This window comes from Myotis lucifugus, unplaced genomic scaffold (assembly GCF_000147115.1).
Source record: "Myotis lucifugus unplaced genomic scaffold, Myoluc2.0 scaffold_406, whole genome shotgun sequence".
Taxonomy (NCBI): Eukaryota; Metazoa; Chordata; class Mammalia; order Chiroptera; family Vespertilionidae; genus Myotis; species Myotis lucifugus.
This window is the reverse complement of record NW_005871454.1, coordinates 392,315-411,435: the sequence shown is the minus strand read 5'-3', so window position 1 is coordinate 411,435 and position 19,121 is coordinate 392,315. Positions and strand designations below refer to the sequence as shown.

General features: G+C 50.5%; 1 protein-coding gene across 1 annotated transcript in view; it reads left to right on the top strand.

The window, feature by feature from the left end:
- The first annotated feature begins 3,744 nt into the window (after positions 1–3,744).
- NYNRIN (NYN domain and retroviral integrase containing) overlaps positions 3,745–19,121 on the top strand; it is a 24,657-nt gene continuing 9,280 nt past the window's right edge. Inside the window, 7 exon segments of the mRNA XM_023743673.1 lie at positions 3,745–3,820; positions 3,823–3,944; positions 13,756–14,402; positions 14,521–16,095; positions 16,976–17,106; positions 17,248–17,344; positions 18,803–18,904. Coding sequence (XP_023599441.1) covers positions 3,748–3,820; positions 3,823–3,944; positions 13,756–14,402; positions 14,521–16,095; positions 16,976–17,106; positions 17,248–17,344; positions 18,803–18,904 — 2,747 coding nt within the window. The 5' untranslated portion in view covers positions 3,745–3,747.

Here is a 19,121-nt window from a genome sequence, read left to right as displayed (position 1 = left end):
TCAGGAACTCTGGCAAAGTCAGGGAGAAGCCTGTCTTCCCTCTGGATTACACCACACAAAGTTTCCCAATTGGCTGCCTGGGTCCCAGGGCTCCCCACCCCCATCCCCAGGAACTGGGCTAGGCATGGTCTGGGCTAGGTGGGGAGGTCTAGTGACAGAACTGCCCGTCTCTCTGGAGCCTGGGAGGGATAAGATCTATTACTGTCAGGATCACAGGGCAGGCCCCTCCTTTAATCACATTGAGTTTTCTCCCAGAAGTTTCTCATTCCTTATGCAAGCAGGCTCCTGGCAAGGTGTGCTGCCCTGTTGACAGACATGCCTAGACATATCTAATTCTATTTGGACTTGATCTGGGATCTTTTCATACAAGGTTGGGAAGGTAGATTTCGGTCAGGAAGAGGAAGGCCTCCAACATAATCCAACAAGTTTTAACCTAATATTCTAGTCAAGGAATGGCTAAATGTATTCAAGCTGGGGAGAAACCTGGATCAACACTTGTTAAGAGCGTAGGGTGTTCCATCTCAGAGCCCATGTTCTTGCTCTCCCTCTAGTGAAGTATCACTTCAACTAGAGAGGCTCCATCAGGGCACTCTCTATCACCACACCTCGTTTTATTTCCAGCAGAATATGTATATTTCTCTGAAATCACAGCTGTTTTCTTCTTTTTTCCGCCTATTCCAATGATGGAGAACCTTTTGAGCTTGGCGTGTCAGCATTTTGAAAAACCCTAATTTAACTCTGGTGCCGTGTCACATATAGAAATTTTTTGATATTTGCAACCACAGTAAAACAAAGATTTATATTTTTGATATTTATTTTATATATTTAAATGCCATTTAACAAAGAAAAATCAACCAAAAAAATGAATTCGCGTGTCACCTCTGACACGCGTGTCATAGGTTCGCCATCACTGCTATTCCATGAAGGCAGGAGATACCTGTCTTAGTCAATGCTACATTCCCAGGGCCTGGCTCATGGTAGGCACTCAATAAATGTGTGTTGAATTTGTTGAATGAGCAAATGAATTTGGTCCAATGAATGAATTTAGATGAGAAAGCCTGGAGAGGTCAAGGGATTTAGTTGTCTGCTTTAGAGTACACAACTCATCATTGGCAAAGCTGGGACTAGAAACAGGATATCTAATTAAGTCCACTACATGCAGGTGGAGAGGCAGGAGGGGAATGGGGTAGCAGGAAGAGTAAGGAGAGTCTGATCTAGGAGCTAGACCAGTGGCATCTCTCAGACATTGAGGTTCAAAAGGGAAGGAAGGAGGGGCATCTCTGGGGAAGTACAGTGACGTAGTGGCCAGAGTTGAGGTGGTGAAGAGACAAGATCTAGAAAGAAAAAATTAAAATGGTTGGATGTTTACTTCTTGCCAGGCAATGTGCCAGGTATAGTACCTGTACCTGTGTGGTATGATTTACAACCTGTGCTGTAGGAATTATTGTCCCCATTTTTTAAAAAACATATTTTATTGATTTTTTACAGAGAGGAAGGGAGAGGGATAGAGAGTCAGAAACATCAATGAGAGAGAAACATCGATCAGCTGCCTCCTGCACACCCCCTACTGGGGATATGCCCACAACCAAGGTACATGCCCTTGACCGGAATCGAACCTGGGACCCTTGAGTCCGCAGGCTGATGCTCTATCCACTGAGCCAAACCGGTCATGGCAATTGTCCCCATTTTTATGAGCTAAGGAAATGGAGGCACAAGAGTTTAAATAAATTACCCTCTTTTTCCCATTTTTTTTGGAAATGTATTTTATTGATATTTTTACAGAGAGGAAGGGAGAGGGACAGAGAGTTAGAAACATCAATGAGAGAGAAACATCGATCAGCTGCCTCCTGCACACTCCCTACTGGGTATGTGCCTGCAACCAAGGTACATGCCCTTGGCCGGAATCGAACCTGGGACCCTTGAGTCCGCAGACTGACGCTCTATCCACTGAGCCAAACCAGTTAGGGCTCTTTTTCCCATTTATCAAGTACCTGACTCTAAGCTTGACCTCTTTCCACCCTCCACATGCCTCTTTGAACACAGGGTTAAAGCTGAGACTTTTCCTTTAAGATGCTTGAGGTCCACAGTTAATTGGAAGAGAGCAGCAAGAGTTAAGTATTTATTAGTAGGGAGCAGGGGTACTTGGCTGGCACCTTGCTTCAGAGGAGAAGCATAATAATAAGGCAGGGGCTTCGTTTGCTAAAGGGAGAGCAGATAGAGGTGTGAAGAGTGGAGAGATAAGTTCACCCTGAGGGTCTGCTTCAAGGTGCTGTAGAGAGGCAGGTTAGGAACTGCAGGACTTGGAGCCAGAGGTTATACAGATCACCTTTTTCCTTATCTGGATTCCAATCTAGGGAGAAGCAGAGTGGGAGTGGGATTGGTTGGGCAGAGTTCAGTCCAGACTAGAAGTGGTGTCAGCCCATCTCCCCTCCCCCGGTTGGGCCCCTTCCTTCCAGTGGGCACTCTTGGCCCTTGCCTGTAGGCACACAAACATAGATGTTCCAGATGTTCCAGGGCAGCTTTTATTTAAACCCCACTGCCCTTTGTCTCCATAGGTACACTCGTGCCTGTCAGACAGCAGCGCTGGTATGGAAAATAAAGGTCACCGAGGCCCAGACGCAGACTGTGCCCTCCACAGAGCCAGGCTCTGTTCAGGCCGCAGGGCTGCATAAGGTGTCCTTTGTCCTGGGGATGCCTCAAGGGCCTGTGTTGGAGGTGGCCCCAGCCCAGGGCTAGTCCCTGACCACTGATGCCAAGCAGCTGGCTGTGGGTCAAGGTCAACCCTTTCTCCACGGGAACCCTCAGAGGCTGTGTTACCCACCAGACCCTCGCTCTCATCTAAAGCCTCAGGGTATAACTCAAACTTGCTAAAAAGGGCTTTCATAAACAACGCAAGTCTGAAAGCTCGGGCGGGGAGGCCCCTCCAGCCTTGGGGGCTTCAGGAGGGTCTGGGCGGCCTGCCAGCGCCTGGCTGTCCCCAGACTTGGGGGGCGGGAGGCGGTGCTGTTACGGTCTCCAGCCAGCCCGCCCGGTTTCCAGCCCAGAGTTTCCTGGGGCCCTCCCCACCCTGCCCTCGCTTAACCCTTTCCTCGAGAGAGGGAGTGGCACAGGTCCCGGTTCTCCAGGGAGGCCTGGGAGGCGGCGGGGCGGGAGGGAGGAACGGAGGGAAAGGCCGGGTCCCTGAAAGCAAGCCACCTCTCCCTCGCCACCGGAATGCCCCTCCTTCCCCTTCCTCTTCCTTCCACTGGGGAAAGGGGAACGTGGAAGGAAATTAACTTTGACCCCCGGATTCTGGCTCAGGGCCCAAAACTTGGGTGGAAGAGGCAGAGGCTTCCAGGACCCTCCCCGCCCCCTCCCGCCCGCCCCATTCTCCCTCCCGCGTCCCTCCCCGCCCCGTAAGCTGCCCAGACGGAGCAGTCGGTCCCGGAGGGGCTGGCGGAGGGGTGGAGGGGAAGGCTGGGGGCGGAGGGAAGGGCGGTGGGAGCCCGACCGGTCCCACCCCCGGCTGCAACCCCTGGCAGGAAGAGATTGTCGCGGGAGCCGCCGCCGGAGGGACGAGCTGCGGAGGACGGGCGCCTGGGCGGCGGTGGGTGGGTCGCCGAGCCCGCGGGACCCGCCGAGGCGGGGGGCGCGCCGCAGGGAGCAGGGGGCGTGGCCTGGGCTCCCCGGACAGGGGCTGGGGAGCCTCCCGCGCCGGGACCCGGGTGACACTTCGGGCTCCCTCCTTCCAGGGGTAGGGGGGCAGCCATGCTCCTGGTCGGGGGCGAACCTCCGGCGCAGGAATGGGTCATGGTGCAAACCAAATCCAAGCCCCGCGTGCAGCGCAGCGCCTGCAAGTGCAGCGCATCTTCAGAATCAAGCTGAACGCTTTCCAGAGCCGCCCGGACAGCCCCAATTTCTGGCTGCAGCTCGAGGGGCCCAGGGAGAACATGGGCAAAGCCAAGGTAAACAGCGTCTCCCCGCCCCCACCCGTCCCTTCCTGCAAAGACCCCTGCCCGCCCCCGCTGCCAGCCGCGGAGACGAGGGTCCCCCAGGTCCCCGACCTGGGTTTCGGCCGTGGGAAGGGCAGGTACTGGACCTCCCTCCCCCCGCCCCCCCCTTTCCAGATCCGCAGCCTTGGTTCCTTTCCTCTGGCTCCTTCTTTCTTTCTGCCCCACCCCTCTCTTGAGTGTCACTTCTACCCCTCGAGTGTCCTGAGAGAGGCTCTGCGGGTGTGTGCCCCATGAGCCCTCCTTGGCCTGGGCCCCAGCACCCACAGCTCCCCTCCTCCATCGGGGAACAGCTTAAGCTCCTGCATTTCTGTGGCCTGTGCAACACACCTCTTTGTTCTCCACCAAGACGATCCTTCTGTCTCTTTTTAAGTCTCCTTAAATCTTTGGAACCTCTCAGAGTGCCGGGACTCGAGGGGCCCTTAGAGATGCTACTAAAGCAGTGCCCGCATTTACCGACTAGTTGTCGGGACTGGAGAGGGTAAGGGGCCTGAGGGCTCAGGCCAGGTAGGTGGAGGCGGTGGGGGCTGGGACAGGAGCCTAGAGCTCTGGGCTGCCTGCTCCACACTCTTGCAGGGGCTCAGGGTGGGGGTGCAGCTGCTCTGGGAGGCACCAGCCCTTCGGGATGGCTTGAAATCTGGGAAGAGGGCCGTGGGCTTTCAGATGAAATGACTTCGGGATAGGCAGGTCATAGTGTATCCTCCCTGGCTTCTCTCTCAAGCTTCTCCTCCACTCTGGTCTCTCAAGTTCTCTTTGACCCCCCCCCCCCCTCCCCCCCCAGTCATGGCCAAGGTCTCCTTCTTCCCCAGGATTCCTTTATCTTATCTTTCCTGGTAGGAATGCTACAGCCTGCCTCTCCCCCAGACAGCACCAACGCAGACTTCTTCCCCAGCTGCGTCTACACCAACATCCTAATTGGTCAAGGCCATGGGTGGGGGAGGCCCTAACGCACTGGCCAGCAGGCAGGCAGGCGGGCAGACAGGCTGGAAAGTTCCTCCCTCAGCCCCTCTGTTGAGCTGCTGTCTCAGCAGTTTTTCCAATTCTGACAGAGGTGCTGGGGGAGGGGAGGAGTGCCTGCCCAGAGAACAGATGTAGGAGCCCCTGAGATGAGGACTTTCAGGGTGGGTTAACAAGAGGAGCCTTTTGGATTCTTAATCTTTTTGTTAATTTGAACTACAACAGCTCACCCTTGTATGTTACTAGCGCGTTCTGAGGTGCCCAGCTCCCCTGCTCCCTGCTTAAATAAATCCTGGATCACGTTCTCCAGGCCTGTCTGCTCCTGTTCCCACTGCCTCCTCAGGGATCCCTCCCTCACACCCCAGGCCCTGTTAGTGTGGCTCCCTCAGTCCCCCCACCCTGTTACCTCCTTCCCCTTTGTCTTCCCCTGGGGAGAGGCACTGTTTAAGATGGAAACTGAGCATGAGGGGGTTCTAAGTAACCCCCTCCCTGACTTCACAGAATGAGCAGAAGGGCAGGGAGTATAAGGCGTTGTCCCAGGAGTTAGGAGATCTGGGCTCAATTTGCTGTCACCAAGTCACGCTGGGACCCAGGGATATGGTGGAGAGAGTTTGAGATTGGGGTTTGCTACCTTCTAACTGGGCCAACTCATTTACCTTCCCTTGAGCCTATTTTCTCATCTATAAAATAACGTAACACCCACTTCATGGAAGGGTTGTAAGAATCAGCTGAAATAATGCATGCTTACGTACTTTTGCAAAATGTGGAAAGCTACAGAGTACAGATGTCAGTTATTGTTGTTAACTAGCTGTGTAACTTTGAGCAAGTCCTTTTCTCTCCCTTATTCTCAGTCTCCTTGCTTGTAAAGTGAGAAGCTTGTATTAAATCTCTCTAAGGTCGGGCGATCTGACACAGGAAAATTTCCCAAGTATAAGGATGTATCTTGGTTTCTGTGTGGAGGTGCTGTGGCCGACCCCAATTCCAGCTGTAGGGACACAATCATGCACTTTGTTAATGGGATGCTATACACAGGGCAACTGGCAGTGAGGTCTCAGTGAGACTGGAGGTTGCAGGATGTGGAAGGGTTGAGGATGAGGATGGCATGTTGGTGAGGGGAAAAAGGATCAAGAAGGATATAGGCCTATCTGGAGATGGGCCGGGTTGTGTTTCTGTATCATATGTGGCTGGTTTTCCAGGAAAATCTCTGTAGAACTCTAGAATGCCTTTACATTGTTTTGTTGTGGTGGGATTTTAAAAAATAAGGATATTGCCCTAGTTGGTTTGGCTCAGTGAATAGAGTGTTGGCCTGCGGACTGAAGGGTCCCGGGTTCGATTCCGGTCAAGGGAACATACCTGGGCTGTGGGCTTGATCCCTAGTAGGGGGTGTGCAGGAGGCAGCTGATCAATGATTTTCTCTCATCATTGATGTTTCTATCTCTCACTCCCTCTCCCTTCCTCTCTGAAATCAATAAAAAATATATATATATATATATTTAAGTAAGGACATTGCTGGAATTACATTCCCAGGCAGCAAAAATAAATACTAGGGATGACTGACCTCTGGGGTGAAATCAGCAAGTGGAAAGGAAGGTTTTAATAATGATCCGAGTTGCCCAGGGACAAGCCCTCTGTCCTCCTGGGCAATGATGTGAGGAAGGATTGGACTCACAGAGGAGAGATGACATGTTTGCTTCTCCCGTTCTTGGAGACTCTTTTTGAAGATGGGGGAGGGAGGTGATGGGGAGCCAGAGATTGGGTTCAGGGAGCTGGGGAACAGGGTGTGGTTTGCTGTCTTTTGGCCTGGCTGTCAGTTGGAAGTTCATCTATTCCTACTCCGCACTAACCGTAGAGCACAGTACCATGGAAGTTGGTCATGGCCAGGGGTATGCTGGAGCTGGCCCTATTAAAATTTCAGGAAGTTTGCAAACCGGTAGCATTCCATTGGTAGTTTGAAATCAGCCATGGGGGAGTCTTTACACCTCAGAATTTGGCAAATGCTACATATCAGAGCTACCCCCCAATTGTGTTGTGGGCATCTTACCCTTCTCCTTTATTTTAAACTTTTTTCTTTTATCCAAGTAATTAACAATTTAAAAGTCCAATAATTTTGAAAAAGTTCACAGTGGAACACGGTGAATCCCTGCCTGTCTTTCCTAACTCTCTCTCTTCAGTGTCCTTTCTTGTAGACAATGTTTACTCTGACATTTACACATCTCTACATTCCTAAAACAAAATTGTAGATACTGTTATCTTTGATCAACCCATTTTAGATAATTTTTTTACTTCCTATTATTGAAGGTGAAGATTTGATTATTTCCAATATAATTATTTTTAAATTTTCTGTTCAATTTATATTAGTATTTGCATCATTATGCCTTATGCAAATATTAACATCTAAGTGTACTATGATTACATTTTCTTTCTTTTTTATTTCACTGAGGTTTAGAATTTCTTGTTTTTTTAAAAAAAATATATTTTATTGATTTTTTACAGAGAGGAAGGGAGAGGGAGAGGGATAGAGAGTTAGAAACATCGATTCAGTTGCCTCCTGCACACTCCCCACTGGGGATGTGCCTGCAACCAAGGCACATGCCCTTGCCTGGAATCGAACCTGAGACCCTTCAGTCCTCAGGCCTACGCTCTATCCACTGAGCCAAACCAGTTAGGGCAGGAATTTCTTGTTTTTTAATATACTTGTTTTTCTTTGTATCTATTGCTAATTTCTACAACTTTCAGTGGACTCTCACTACAATTTTCTACAAGGTCAATTTATGGGTTCAAAGTGTTTTTTTCAGGTCCAAATTTTTTCTTAGAGACATCCTTCCTTCTGTCCTGTCTGGCCTGCATAGCTGTCATCCTGAGACTTCTGTTTGCTGTCATTCTTGGCATCCCTTTGCCTTTTGTTGTTGTTGTTAAATGTCTTGTTTCCTGGGCTGAATATCTTTATTTTTCTTGGGTTGCTAGAGCACATCCATCAATAGCTTCATCAAACCCTAGCTGGTTTGGCTTAATGGATAGAGCTCCGGCCTGCGGACTGAAGGGTCCTGAGTTTGATTCTGGTCAAGGGCACATGCCCGGGTTTCGGGCTCTATCCCCAAGAGAGGGAGTACAGGAGGCAGCCGATCAATGATTCTTTCTCATCACTGATGTTTCTATCTCTCTCTCTCTCCCTTTCTCTCTGAAATCAATAAAAATGTGTTTTAAAAATTAGCTTCATCAAGTTGAAAGATGGAGCAGTGGTAAAGAGTGTACTGATAACTGCTCTCAATGTGGTTGTTTCTTGAGTCCTTTCCTCCAATCTGAACTAGTTGTTCTCTACGCCTGCAGACGGTTGTCATCCTAGAACAGTGTCTGACACATAGGTGCTCAATAATGATTTCGTGAATGGATAAATAAATTCTGAAAATTCTCTTCATTATCATCCTGGAGATTGCCTTTGTTTTTTCCAATGTTGGTCTCCTTTCTTGTTTGCTGGCAAGTACTCTCCAGTAGCTTTCTGAGAAAGATTAGGAAGTAAAATGTTGGAATTGTGTATCTGAAGGTCACTTGATTGATAGTTTGGCTGGAATAGAATTAGAAATGGAAAATTATTTTCCTTCAGAAGAGTAAAGGCATTATTCCAAAGACTTCTTGCTTTTTAGATGTCTGAAGCTATTCCGGGTCCCTGGTCCTTTGTATGCGAAGTTTTTCCTCTCTGAAAGTTTGTAGTTTCCCCCACTGTTCTAAGGTTTGCCAGCGAGACCCCCTTTGTGTAGATCTGTCTTCATCCATTGTTAGTTACTATTGTATTCGATGGGCCCTTCCATCTGGATACTCATGTTCTTCAGATCTAGGGCATTTTATGGAAATACTTTGTGGATGATTTCCCCCTGTGTTTTCTATGTTCTCTCTCTTCCTGAAACTCCTATTCAGACACTGGACTTTCTGGACTGACTGGTCCACTTTTCTTATTTTTTCCAAATTTGACTTTTTGCTTTGCTTTCTGGAGATTTCCTTAACTTTATTTTCCAATCTCTTTCTGGGTCTTTAATTTCTGCCATCATATTTTTTTTTTTTTGTGGTTGTAAGCTGCTGCATTTAATGAAAGGCGTTTTAAACAATCGTTAGTGCAAATTATATAACTTCCTAATAATAACGCACCTTGTGTTTAGTTGATTGACATACAGTCATGTGTACGGAATTTAGGCTTCGGTCGAAAGGTGTGTTGTTTTTTGGCAGTTAGCGCTAAAATTAAAATCTGATAGCTAGGAGGATTTTACAAGTAGGCAGTGTATGTTTTGTCTCCGTACGCGTTTAGAATTGTAAGAATTTAGATATGGAAACTCTGTAGAACACGAATTTTCAAATTTTGGTTTTACTGACAAGGTGAAAGACGTTAATATTTCTGCTTTTTAAAAAAAGTTATATCATGTCTTAATGATTGTATTCTAATTATGCTTTTGGATTATGCCAGAAGTTAATAACCTATTAAATTCTGCAATAGTAACAAATGACATGCTGGTTATTGGTGTCTTTGAAGAGTAAGTATTGGTGGTAATGAAATTGTTAAATAACATTTTTTTTGGATTACGAAGTACTGATTTTTTTTTTTTTACTAGATCCCTGTGGACATGGCATATGACAAGTTTTTAAAGGCTCTTTAAACTATTGTAGCAGGCTGAAGCTATAAAATTATAATGTAAGGTCTTTATAGGTGAAACAGGCAAAAATACAAAAAGCAATTCATGTTATCTTTATGTTTTTTGTGTATGTCTTTTAGCCTCACCTGAGGGTATTTTTTGCATTGCCTTTTTTTTTTTTTTTCAGTTGATCAGCAGCCTAGCCCGCCATCATATTTTTAAAAAAATATATTTTATTGAATTTTTGCAGAGAGGAAGGGAGGGGGATAGAGAGTTAGAAACATTGATGAGAGAGAAACATCGGTCAGCTGCCTCCTGCACACCCCCTACTGGGGATGTGCCCACAACCAAGGTACATGCCCTTGACCGGAATCGAACCTGGGATCCTTCAGTCCACAGGCCGACTCTATCCACTGAGCCAAACCAGTGAGGGCTCTGCCATCATATTTTTAAAGTCTAAAAGTCATTTATGTTCTCTCTGAATTCTCTTTTAAAAAATAGTATCCTATTCTTGTTCAGTGTGTACAATATTCTCTATTATCTCTCTAAGGCAGCGGTTCTCAACCTGTGGGTCGCGACCCCTTTGGCGGTCGAACGACCCTTTCACAGGGGTCGCCTAAGACCATCCTGCATATCAGATATTTACATTACGATTCATAACAGTAGCAACATTACAGTTTTGAAGTAGCAACGAAAATAATTTTATGGTTGGGTCACAACATGAGGAACTGTATTTAAAGGGCCAGAAGGTTGAGAACCACGGCAAGGAGAATGATAGTAAACTTTCTGAAGTTTTCTTCTCCCTCCCTACTTTCTTTTTCTTCAAGTTGCTCCCCACCTCTTCCTATATATCTTTTGTATATTTACCTCACATTAGTTTTCTTCATATGTTTGGTAATCTTTGCATAGTTAAGAGTAAGACCCAAAAAGCCAACTGGGAACTGAGACTGAGGCTTACTGATCTGGAGCGTGGCTGTACGGATATCTGGGGGCACTGTCTGTTAGGGAACCTGTTTGGTGGTCTTTGCTCTTGAGCTGGCTGGATTTCTAGAGCGTATTTCTCTATTCTCTGTCCTGGAGCATCAGGGTCTGGCTGCTGAATCTCTGAAAGAGAAGAATGAGTTTCTCTACACTTGGCCTTCATTGGTAGGCATCATATTTGGCCCTCCTCCCTTTACCCAGCACATCTCTTTGTGTTTACATATTGCTTTCACGTGGTTAGAATGTGGGGCGTATGGGATGGGAGAGCTTGTTTATTTTTTATGGTACCTACACTCTCAAGTATGCTGATAAACCTCTAATTCTAGGACCTGTTTTCAACTTTCTAGAGAACAAACCTCCTGTGGGTAGGGAGGTACTTGCTAAGCCTGTGTTATTCAAACAACTTTACCTCAGTTTGCCTTAAATTTTTTTTTTCATGTTCCCCTTCAATTCCAATTCCGGAGTTTCTTGGTGTTGCCATTTTCTGAGCCTTTTGTGTACTCTGCAGTGTAATTTTGGATGGTTCTGGAAAGTAGACGATGAATGATAACGAATTTATGAGAAAGGAGAATCCTAAGTCCGGTGTTAAATAATAAAGCAACTTGATCAAGTATAGAGCAGTATTAAATGATTTAGTGGTGTTCTCATTTAATTTACAATTTGACAAAAGACCTGTGGGACATTGGGCAATGTTTTTACAAACACATCATTCTTTTTATGTGCTTATTTTGTTCCTGCCTCGTCTCTACTTTTTTCCTCTTGGAGGAAAACGGTCTGGGTAGGCTTTATGCAGAAAAAGTGCTCCAGGTATTTTCTGGATATAAATGCCTGTTATGTACCTTTTCTTCTTTTTCTCTTTTTTTGCTTGAAACTATAGACAACATCATGGTTATACATTGGAGTCAGAGTGGCTGAGTGTCCCAGCCTACTATCTGTGTAACCTTGGGCCCAACCTTGCTCCTCTAAAATGGGGATGATAGCAATTTCCTTACAGGGCTGAGAGAGGAATACATGAGATGATGTGTGGCACATAGTAAGTGTTCAATAAATATTCAGATTTATTTTTGAAAATTATTTCAATTTCTATATATCTTTTAGTTAAAAATATTGAACAATTATTGGCACAATAAATATTTTAAGCTCTTTCCACAAAGAGAAAGAAACCACCCACCATCTTCTTACCCAGCACATCTCTTTGTGTTTACATATTGCTTTCACATGGTTAGAGTGTGGGCCGTATGGGATGGGAGAGCTTGTTAAGGAGAGTGGTCCCGTACCTGGTCAGATTCACCCTTGCCTGGCAGTCGGTCCAGCTGAGGTCCTGTGGGATGATGTTTTGAGATGGTTTTGGACGGATTAGAAAAGGGTTAGACCTGGGTTTAACTGCTGGGGTGCATTTCGGTCCCTTTGGGGAAGGGTTGGCAGTTTAGAGTCAGATGGAAGAGGCAAGAATAGGCCATAGCAGGGAAGAATGGGCTGGGCACTGAGCAGAGGGCCTGGAGCCGTCTTCAGAGTAGCTGCTGGGGACCCAAAATGGAGCATTTATTTTCTTCTTTTTAAAAAAAATATATTTTATTGATTTTTTAGAGAGGAAGGGAGAGGGAGAAGGATAGAGTTAGAAACATTGATGAGAGAGAAACATCGATTCGGCTGCCTCCTGCACACTCCCTCCTGGGGATGTGCCTGCAACCCAGCTACATGCCCTTGACCGGAATCGAACCTGGGACCCTTGAGTCCGCAGGCTGACACTCTACCCACTGAGCCAAACCGGTTAGGGCTGGAGCATTTATTTTCTAATGGAACTGTCAGGGGAGAGCAAGAAGATGACCGTTATCAACATGGTGATATGAAGTGACATGAGGGCGAATGTGGTCAACATGAGTTGGCTGATTAAGAGGGAATGCTCACGCTCCCTTGGAGCTCATGGGATTGTCCTGGTGGAGCTCAGCCATCTAGTGGAGGAACCCAACTTCTCCCATCCCAGCAACTGCTAAAGACTGAGTGTGTGCACCCTGTAAACAGGAGGACTTGGTCTGCCCAGAAAGCCAGAGGCCTTTCTTCTGGTTCAGCCATTGTGTGTATCTGTGGGGTTTTCCTGGGTGCTGGCCCAGCGACTTATCTCCTCCTCTCCTTCTCTGTCTGCTCTGGGTAACAGAGTTACCATGGTTACGGGTACAGATTGTGCCACAGATCTTCTGAAGGGGGATTAAGCCAGAATCCCACAAGATTACCTTGTTGTCACTGTGTAGTCACCCTGAGGAAGTGGAAAGAACCCCTGGTTTCAGGGTCAGACAGATGTGGCTTATGATCCTGGCCCAGTCACTCTCTAGTGTGTGTCCTTGGACAGGTTGCATAGCCCTTCTGAGCCTGCAAAATGGGACTAAGCTGTGCCAGGCACTAGGCTAAGCACTTCCTTTGTATTAACCAGGGGTCCTCAAACTACGGCCCGCGGGCCACATGCAAATACAAATATTGTATTTGTTCCCGTTTTGTTTTTTTACTTCAAAATAAGATATGTGCAGTGTGCATAGGCATTTGTTCATAGTTTTCTTTTTCTTTTTTTTTTTTTTAACTATAGTCCGGCCCTCCAACGGTCTGAGGGACAGTGAACTGGCCCCCTGTTTAAAAAGTTTGAGGACCCCTGGTATTAACTCATGGAAGCTCTGTAATAGCCCAATGATGCAGAACTGTTACCCCGTTTTACTGCTGAGGGAATATAGGCACAGGGAGGATACACAACTTGCCCCAGGTCACATAAGTTCCTGGTACCTAGAGGATGCAATACCCCTCCCCCTAGGTATTTCACAATTCTTGAATGCTTGGACCTTAGGAGTACCTTGTTTAACTTGTCAGACAGGTGAAGTGGCTGAGTCTATGCTCTGATCATTCCCTGGAAAGATGACAAATTTCCCACAATTAACCTGACCTACTGAGGTCACATTGAAAGTAGAACCAGGTCCTTGTCTCCAAACCCAGGTGCTCCCTTCCCTCCAGGCCTTCCCCCTTCTGTGGGAGTTTCCTGGAAAGAAATGAGTGTGTGAGGGGGCAAGACCAGGGAGAGAGGGGCTGGCCGTGGAAGTCATTGGCTTCTGGTAGCTGGGAAGGGCACCTGCTTGGTGAGGGATGGCCCTTCTGGGATGGGGAGTGTGAGCCAGTGGCCGCCCCCTAAAGGAATGACTTCCTCTGTGTTCTCCCCACTGCGGCTTCAGGAGTATCTGAAGGGCCTGTGCAACCCAGAGCTGTGGAAGGAGGTTCGCTACCCACCAGCCCTGCACTGCGCCTTCCTCGGGGCCCAGGGCCTTTTCCTCGACTGCCTCTGCTGGAGTACCCAGGCTTACCTGGTGCCTGGCCCCACTGGCTCCCTAATGGTGGGCGGGCTGACCGAGTCTTTCATCATGACCCAGAACTGGCTGGAGGAGCTGGTGGGGCGACTGCGCTGGGGCCCTGCCCCTGTTTGCACCCCCCGGGGTATCTGGGAGGCCGAGGTGACCCGGGCCTTTGGGGCTTTGATCTGGATCCGTGGTGACCAGTATGCAGGGGACCTGCTGCAGCTGCCCCCAGCAGTCCAGGAGCTGCTGCTGAGTCTGGTGCGGGATGCTGCGGGCAAGGAGGACATCATCGAGTGGCTCGGCCGCCTTGGCACCTCCAACGCCCGCTCCGACCCGGAGGTCCTGATCTGCCCTCCGCAGCAGCAGAAGGAAGGCTCGGCCATGACGTCTGTGGGCGATGGTCCTGGGCCTTTGCTGGAGATGAGGACCCTCCAGAATGGGAACACAGAAAATACAAAGAGATTAACCAGCCTGGGAGCCAGCCCAGGCCAGAAGGCACAGCAGGAGACAGCAAACCAGCTGGTACGGTAAGTTTTGGAGAATCAGTCTGGCTTCTCTGCCCCTACCCCGTTCCCCCACCCCAAAGAAATAATTTTGCACCTAATTGGCCTCCCCACCTTTCCAACAAACTTGCGCTTCCTCCAGGGTTGGTTCCAACAGTCAAGGTGGTATGGACAGTGCTCACAGGGAAGGGCCAGTGCCAGCCGCCGGCAGCCAGGATCCTGCGAACCACTCACAAGCCTTGGCACAGCAGCGGCAGCTCCAGAGGGTGGAAGACAAACTCTCCTTCCAGCCTCCGGTGACAACCCTGGGTGTGTGCCCATCTTGGAAGGCCTGGGCTCCGGGGCCAGCCTTTGGGCCCTTGTGGCCAGGGACCATTGCTACGACCTTCTGGAGGATCAATGAACTGCATTCTCTCCACCTGGCCTGGCTGCTGTCCCAGGCGTGCTTCAGTTTCCCGTTCTGGCAGAGGCCTCTGGGCCCCATTCAGTTCAAGCTCCCAGGGCAGAGTCCTTTGCCCTTAAACCTGGAGTGGAAGCAGAAGGAGCTGGTTCCTTTGCCTAGTGTGGAAAGCCCAGATGGGGGACCAGGAGGAGAGGCAGACCTACAGAATTGCCCAAGGCCAGAGACCCCCCCAAAAGTCATGAGTTTATTGGTGGTCTCAGGGGGCTCTGGTATAAAGGGCAAAGCTAGCCCAGGGCTTCCACAGGTAGGGCCACCTTTGACCTCTACACCCCAACTCCAAGCTGGAAGTGAGCTGGGGGATCAAGGAAGTGTACAGTGGGATTGTAAGGGGCCAGAAGAGGGGCCCTTACCAGCACCACCCACAGGGCAAGGGGTGCCTACTGCTCAAGGGAGGCCTGTGGGCCAAGGGGAGCCAACGGCTGAGTCAGTACCTGACACTCAAACAGTGCCTGAGACTCTCGAAGTGCCCATGGCTGCAGCAGTGCCTACTGCTCAAACCCCACCCCAAAATCAAGTGCTATCTGCAGCCCCCAAAGTGCCTACAGCCCAGATGATGCCCGCAGACCACACAGAACCTGCAGCCCTCAAAGTGCCTTCGGCTCCAACAAAGCCAGCCGCTCCTGGGGGGCCCACAGCTCAAAAGGCAGCCGTGGGTCAACCGGCACCAGCAGCGCAAACGGTACCTGCGACTCCGAAAACCCCCACAGCTCAGAAAATCCCTGCAGCCAAAACATCACCTGCAGGTCCCAAAGCACCCAAAGCTCAAACTGGGCCTGTGGCTAAAACAGGGTCTGCAGCCCCCAAAGCGCCTGCGGCCCCCAAAGCGTCTGCGGCCCCCAAAGCGTCTACGGCCCCCAAAGCCTCCAGAGCTCCGAAGACGCCTGCAGCGCAGAAGGCGCTCACAGATCCAGGGCCAGCCGTGGATGCAGCCAAACTCCCGAGAGAGGCCCAGCCTTCGTCAAGGGGCAGTGCGTCCTCCCCAAAGGGCCAGGGGGAGGCCAGGAGGCAGGGTCTCCAGCCCTGCAGCACCGTGGCTCCCAGTAGTAAGCACCAGCCTCAGGTGGGTGGGCTCCTGGGGGCTTCGGAGGGGACCCCAAGGCAGCCACCTCGACAACCACAGGCGAACAGCACAGTGACCAGCTTTCAGAGGTACCATGAGGCCCTGAACACGCCCTTCGAGCTGAACCTGTCGGGAGAACCTGGGAACCAGGGGCTGCGGCGAGTGGTCATTGATGGCAGCAGCGTGGCCATGGTGTGAGTAGCATGAGGGTAGGCTGGGCATGCTGGGGAGCTGGGACAGGGCATCCCTGGGGCGACTGTGGGCACCCCTTTTTGACCTCTGTGTAAGGGTGACGTGGTTCAGATGGGGCAAAGCTGGAAGTGGCCCATGTTGAGTGGCTACTGCGTGCTAGGCAGTGTGTGCGACATTGTCACAGCAGCTCTCAGCCCTGCAAATGTAGGTTTCTGTTCTCCCTCTTTGACAAAAGCGGAAAAGAGAGGTGACGAATCTTGCCCAAGGTCCCAGAGCCTGTAAGGGTTCCAGCTGGTCTTTGGGTTCAGATTGTCCACTGCCGGGGTGCACACTCTTTCCACTGCAGCCTGCCTCACATAACATGGCGTCGGTCAACCCCCAGCCAGGTTTCAAATGTTGAGCCCGAACCGTAAGGCCCAGCACAGACCTCCTCTGTGGAGCTTTTACTGATCAAGCCTTAGAGGTTGCCCTCTCTGCACAGCACTTACTGTGTGTATGTGTTGGCGTGAATATAGGTAAGACCACTCAATGTGCCAACATGGTAGAGAGTTATCTGTGCTGAGCACGCTCCCAGCACACGGTTGGTGGTCAGCAAATGTCTGTTTGCTTCCAGTTCTAACCTGAGCTCTTTGGGTGTAGAGGTTGCCTTCTTCCTCTTCTTGCCCTGCAGGCCCCCGTACACCCGTGCACATGCACACAGGAGGTGAGCTCACCCAGTAGGTGCTCACAGAATGTTTAATGATGGAGGGAAGGGAGAGGGCATTGTCGGTGTCTGTGGTGCTGATGCTGGTGCCCTGGCATTGCCCAGGCTCTGAGGGAGGGGTGGAGGCAGGGCGATTCCTTGGCAAGAAGTTGCTCCCTCACTTCTCACCACCCCCGCAGACACGGCCTCCAGCACTTCTTCTCCTGCCGTGGCATTGCCATGGCAGTGCAGTATTTCTGGAACCGGGGACACCGGGAGGTCACTGTGTTTGTACCCACCTGGCAACTGAAGAAGAACCGGAGGGTGAGAGGTGAGCTGTCCACTCTCCCAGCCCCCCTCAGCCCCTCCAGCAGCACCCAGCTTTTCCTTTCCCTGCCTCTCTGTCTGCACCACGGCCTTTCCCACTTAGCCTTTCCTCTGACGATCTCTATCTTCTGCCTCTCGCCTCCAGAGAGCCACTTTCTGACGAAGCTACATTCCCTCAAGATGCTTTCGATCACCCCCTCCCAGCTTGAGAACGGCAAGAAGATCACCACCTACGATTACAGGTGTGCCAGGCCCCAGCCTGCTCTCTGTGGGGCTCTGCGGTTGGGCTGGTGTGTCGGGTGGAGTCCTGCCTCATCTGCTCTGTGTCCGAGGGGGCCATTTCAGAGGGATGGCACCTGGCCTCTGCGCAGAGGGACACAGTGAGGAGAGGGCTCCCAGGTCGGCTCTGCCTGAGGCCAGGGGCACTCCTGACTTTGGGACTCTGCAGCTCCATTTCCCTAGTTCACAGGCTCTCTCCCCCCATGACCTGCGGACTGAGACCCACTGCTGTGGGTGGGCTAGCCCAGGTGGCTCCTGGCGCCTCGAGTGGGTTGCTCCCCCAGGCAGCTGGTTGAAGTTCATGTCTCAAGGAACGGCTCCAGTTTTTCCCTTCCCCAGCCCTGGCGCTGGGAGGAGGTATGTGTGTGGCTGTATGTGGCTGGAGCTCTGGCTGGCCTCTGAAAACGGTTAGACTGGCCCCATTTCCTAGCCAAAGCCCGAATGCCTCCCTACTTGTCAGCCCTAAGCACCCGGTCCCCAACCTGGCTGCACACTGCACAGGGGAGTCTGCGATGCTGCCTCTGCGGGGGCAGGGAGGCCCTGCGGTAGTCACGGGTCCTGGGCTGGCGTCCAGGCCGGGCAGACACAGGTCTTGGCGTCACTTAGGCTCCTCCCATGCCGGGCAGGGAGAAGTTCTGTTCCTCCTCACTTTTCCCAACACCGACACTCTAAGCATTCAGGCCTGGGAAGGGCTGGGCAGGGCCGCTCAGGCATCTCTCCTTCAAGAGCAAGCCCCCTGGGTGAGGTGTGTAAGTGCCTCTAGATGCAGGCTTGGGTTCGAGGGAAGACGGCTTTTCTGCAGAAGGCCCCTCTGCTGGGCACTAGTGGAATAGCATGCTTTCTGGTCACAGCGATTGAGAAGGGATCCTTGGGAAATAGGTTTGTTTCTTCGGGTATGTTTTTATATGTGTATACATGCACACACATATATGTGCCTTGGCATGTACATGAATGTTATGTGTTGGTGAAGAAGAATAAGGGAAAATGTGTGTGTATGCTGTGTGGCAGAGGCTGAGCTAGATGCTTCCATGTGTGGTCATTCAGTTCAATCCTCACAGCAGGAGAGGGAAGGCATTTATGTTTCACAGATGCAGAAACTGAAGTAGTAAAATGCATGTGTGGATGGGAATGAGTGTGTGGGTTTCTGTGGGTGTGTGCATGTGTATGTGTATGTGTAAAATAGGGGTCTGTGTTTGAATAAACAGTTGGGAGGTGTACATTCCCAGTTCACCCTCCCAGGGGCTAGTGGTGACCCCAAATAGCTGCACAGATTGAGGGGATGGGCTCCTGAGCCCTGGCTTCCCAATGACCAAGGGCAGCCTTTGTCCAACACAAAGTGAAGCTGCAAGTTCTTTTCCCCAGAGGCCCAGGGAAGCGAGGGGCTGGTTACTGGGACTCAGTGACTTTCCCTCTCCTTGCAGGTTCATGGTAAAGCTGGCAGAGGAGACAGATGGCATCATCGTCACCAATGAGCAGCTCCACATCCTGATGAATAATTCCAAGAAACTGATGGTCAAAGATCGGTGAGGTGGCTGAGAGGGGGTGGGCTGCTCCTTCCCCTTGGATGTCAGGCAGCCTGTGGCAGTGGGGTACTGGGGCAGTGAGAGGGTCCCTGGGCCAGTGCCCACCAGCACCTGCCGAGCGGAGATGTGGTCCTGGCCCCTGTGAGACGCCCAGGCAGCAGTGGGTGTGGGCGGGTCACGGGCTCTCTGTGACGGTCCTCTCCCTTCTGAGTCAGCC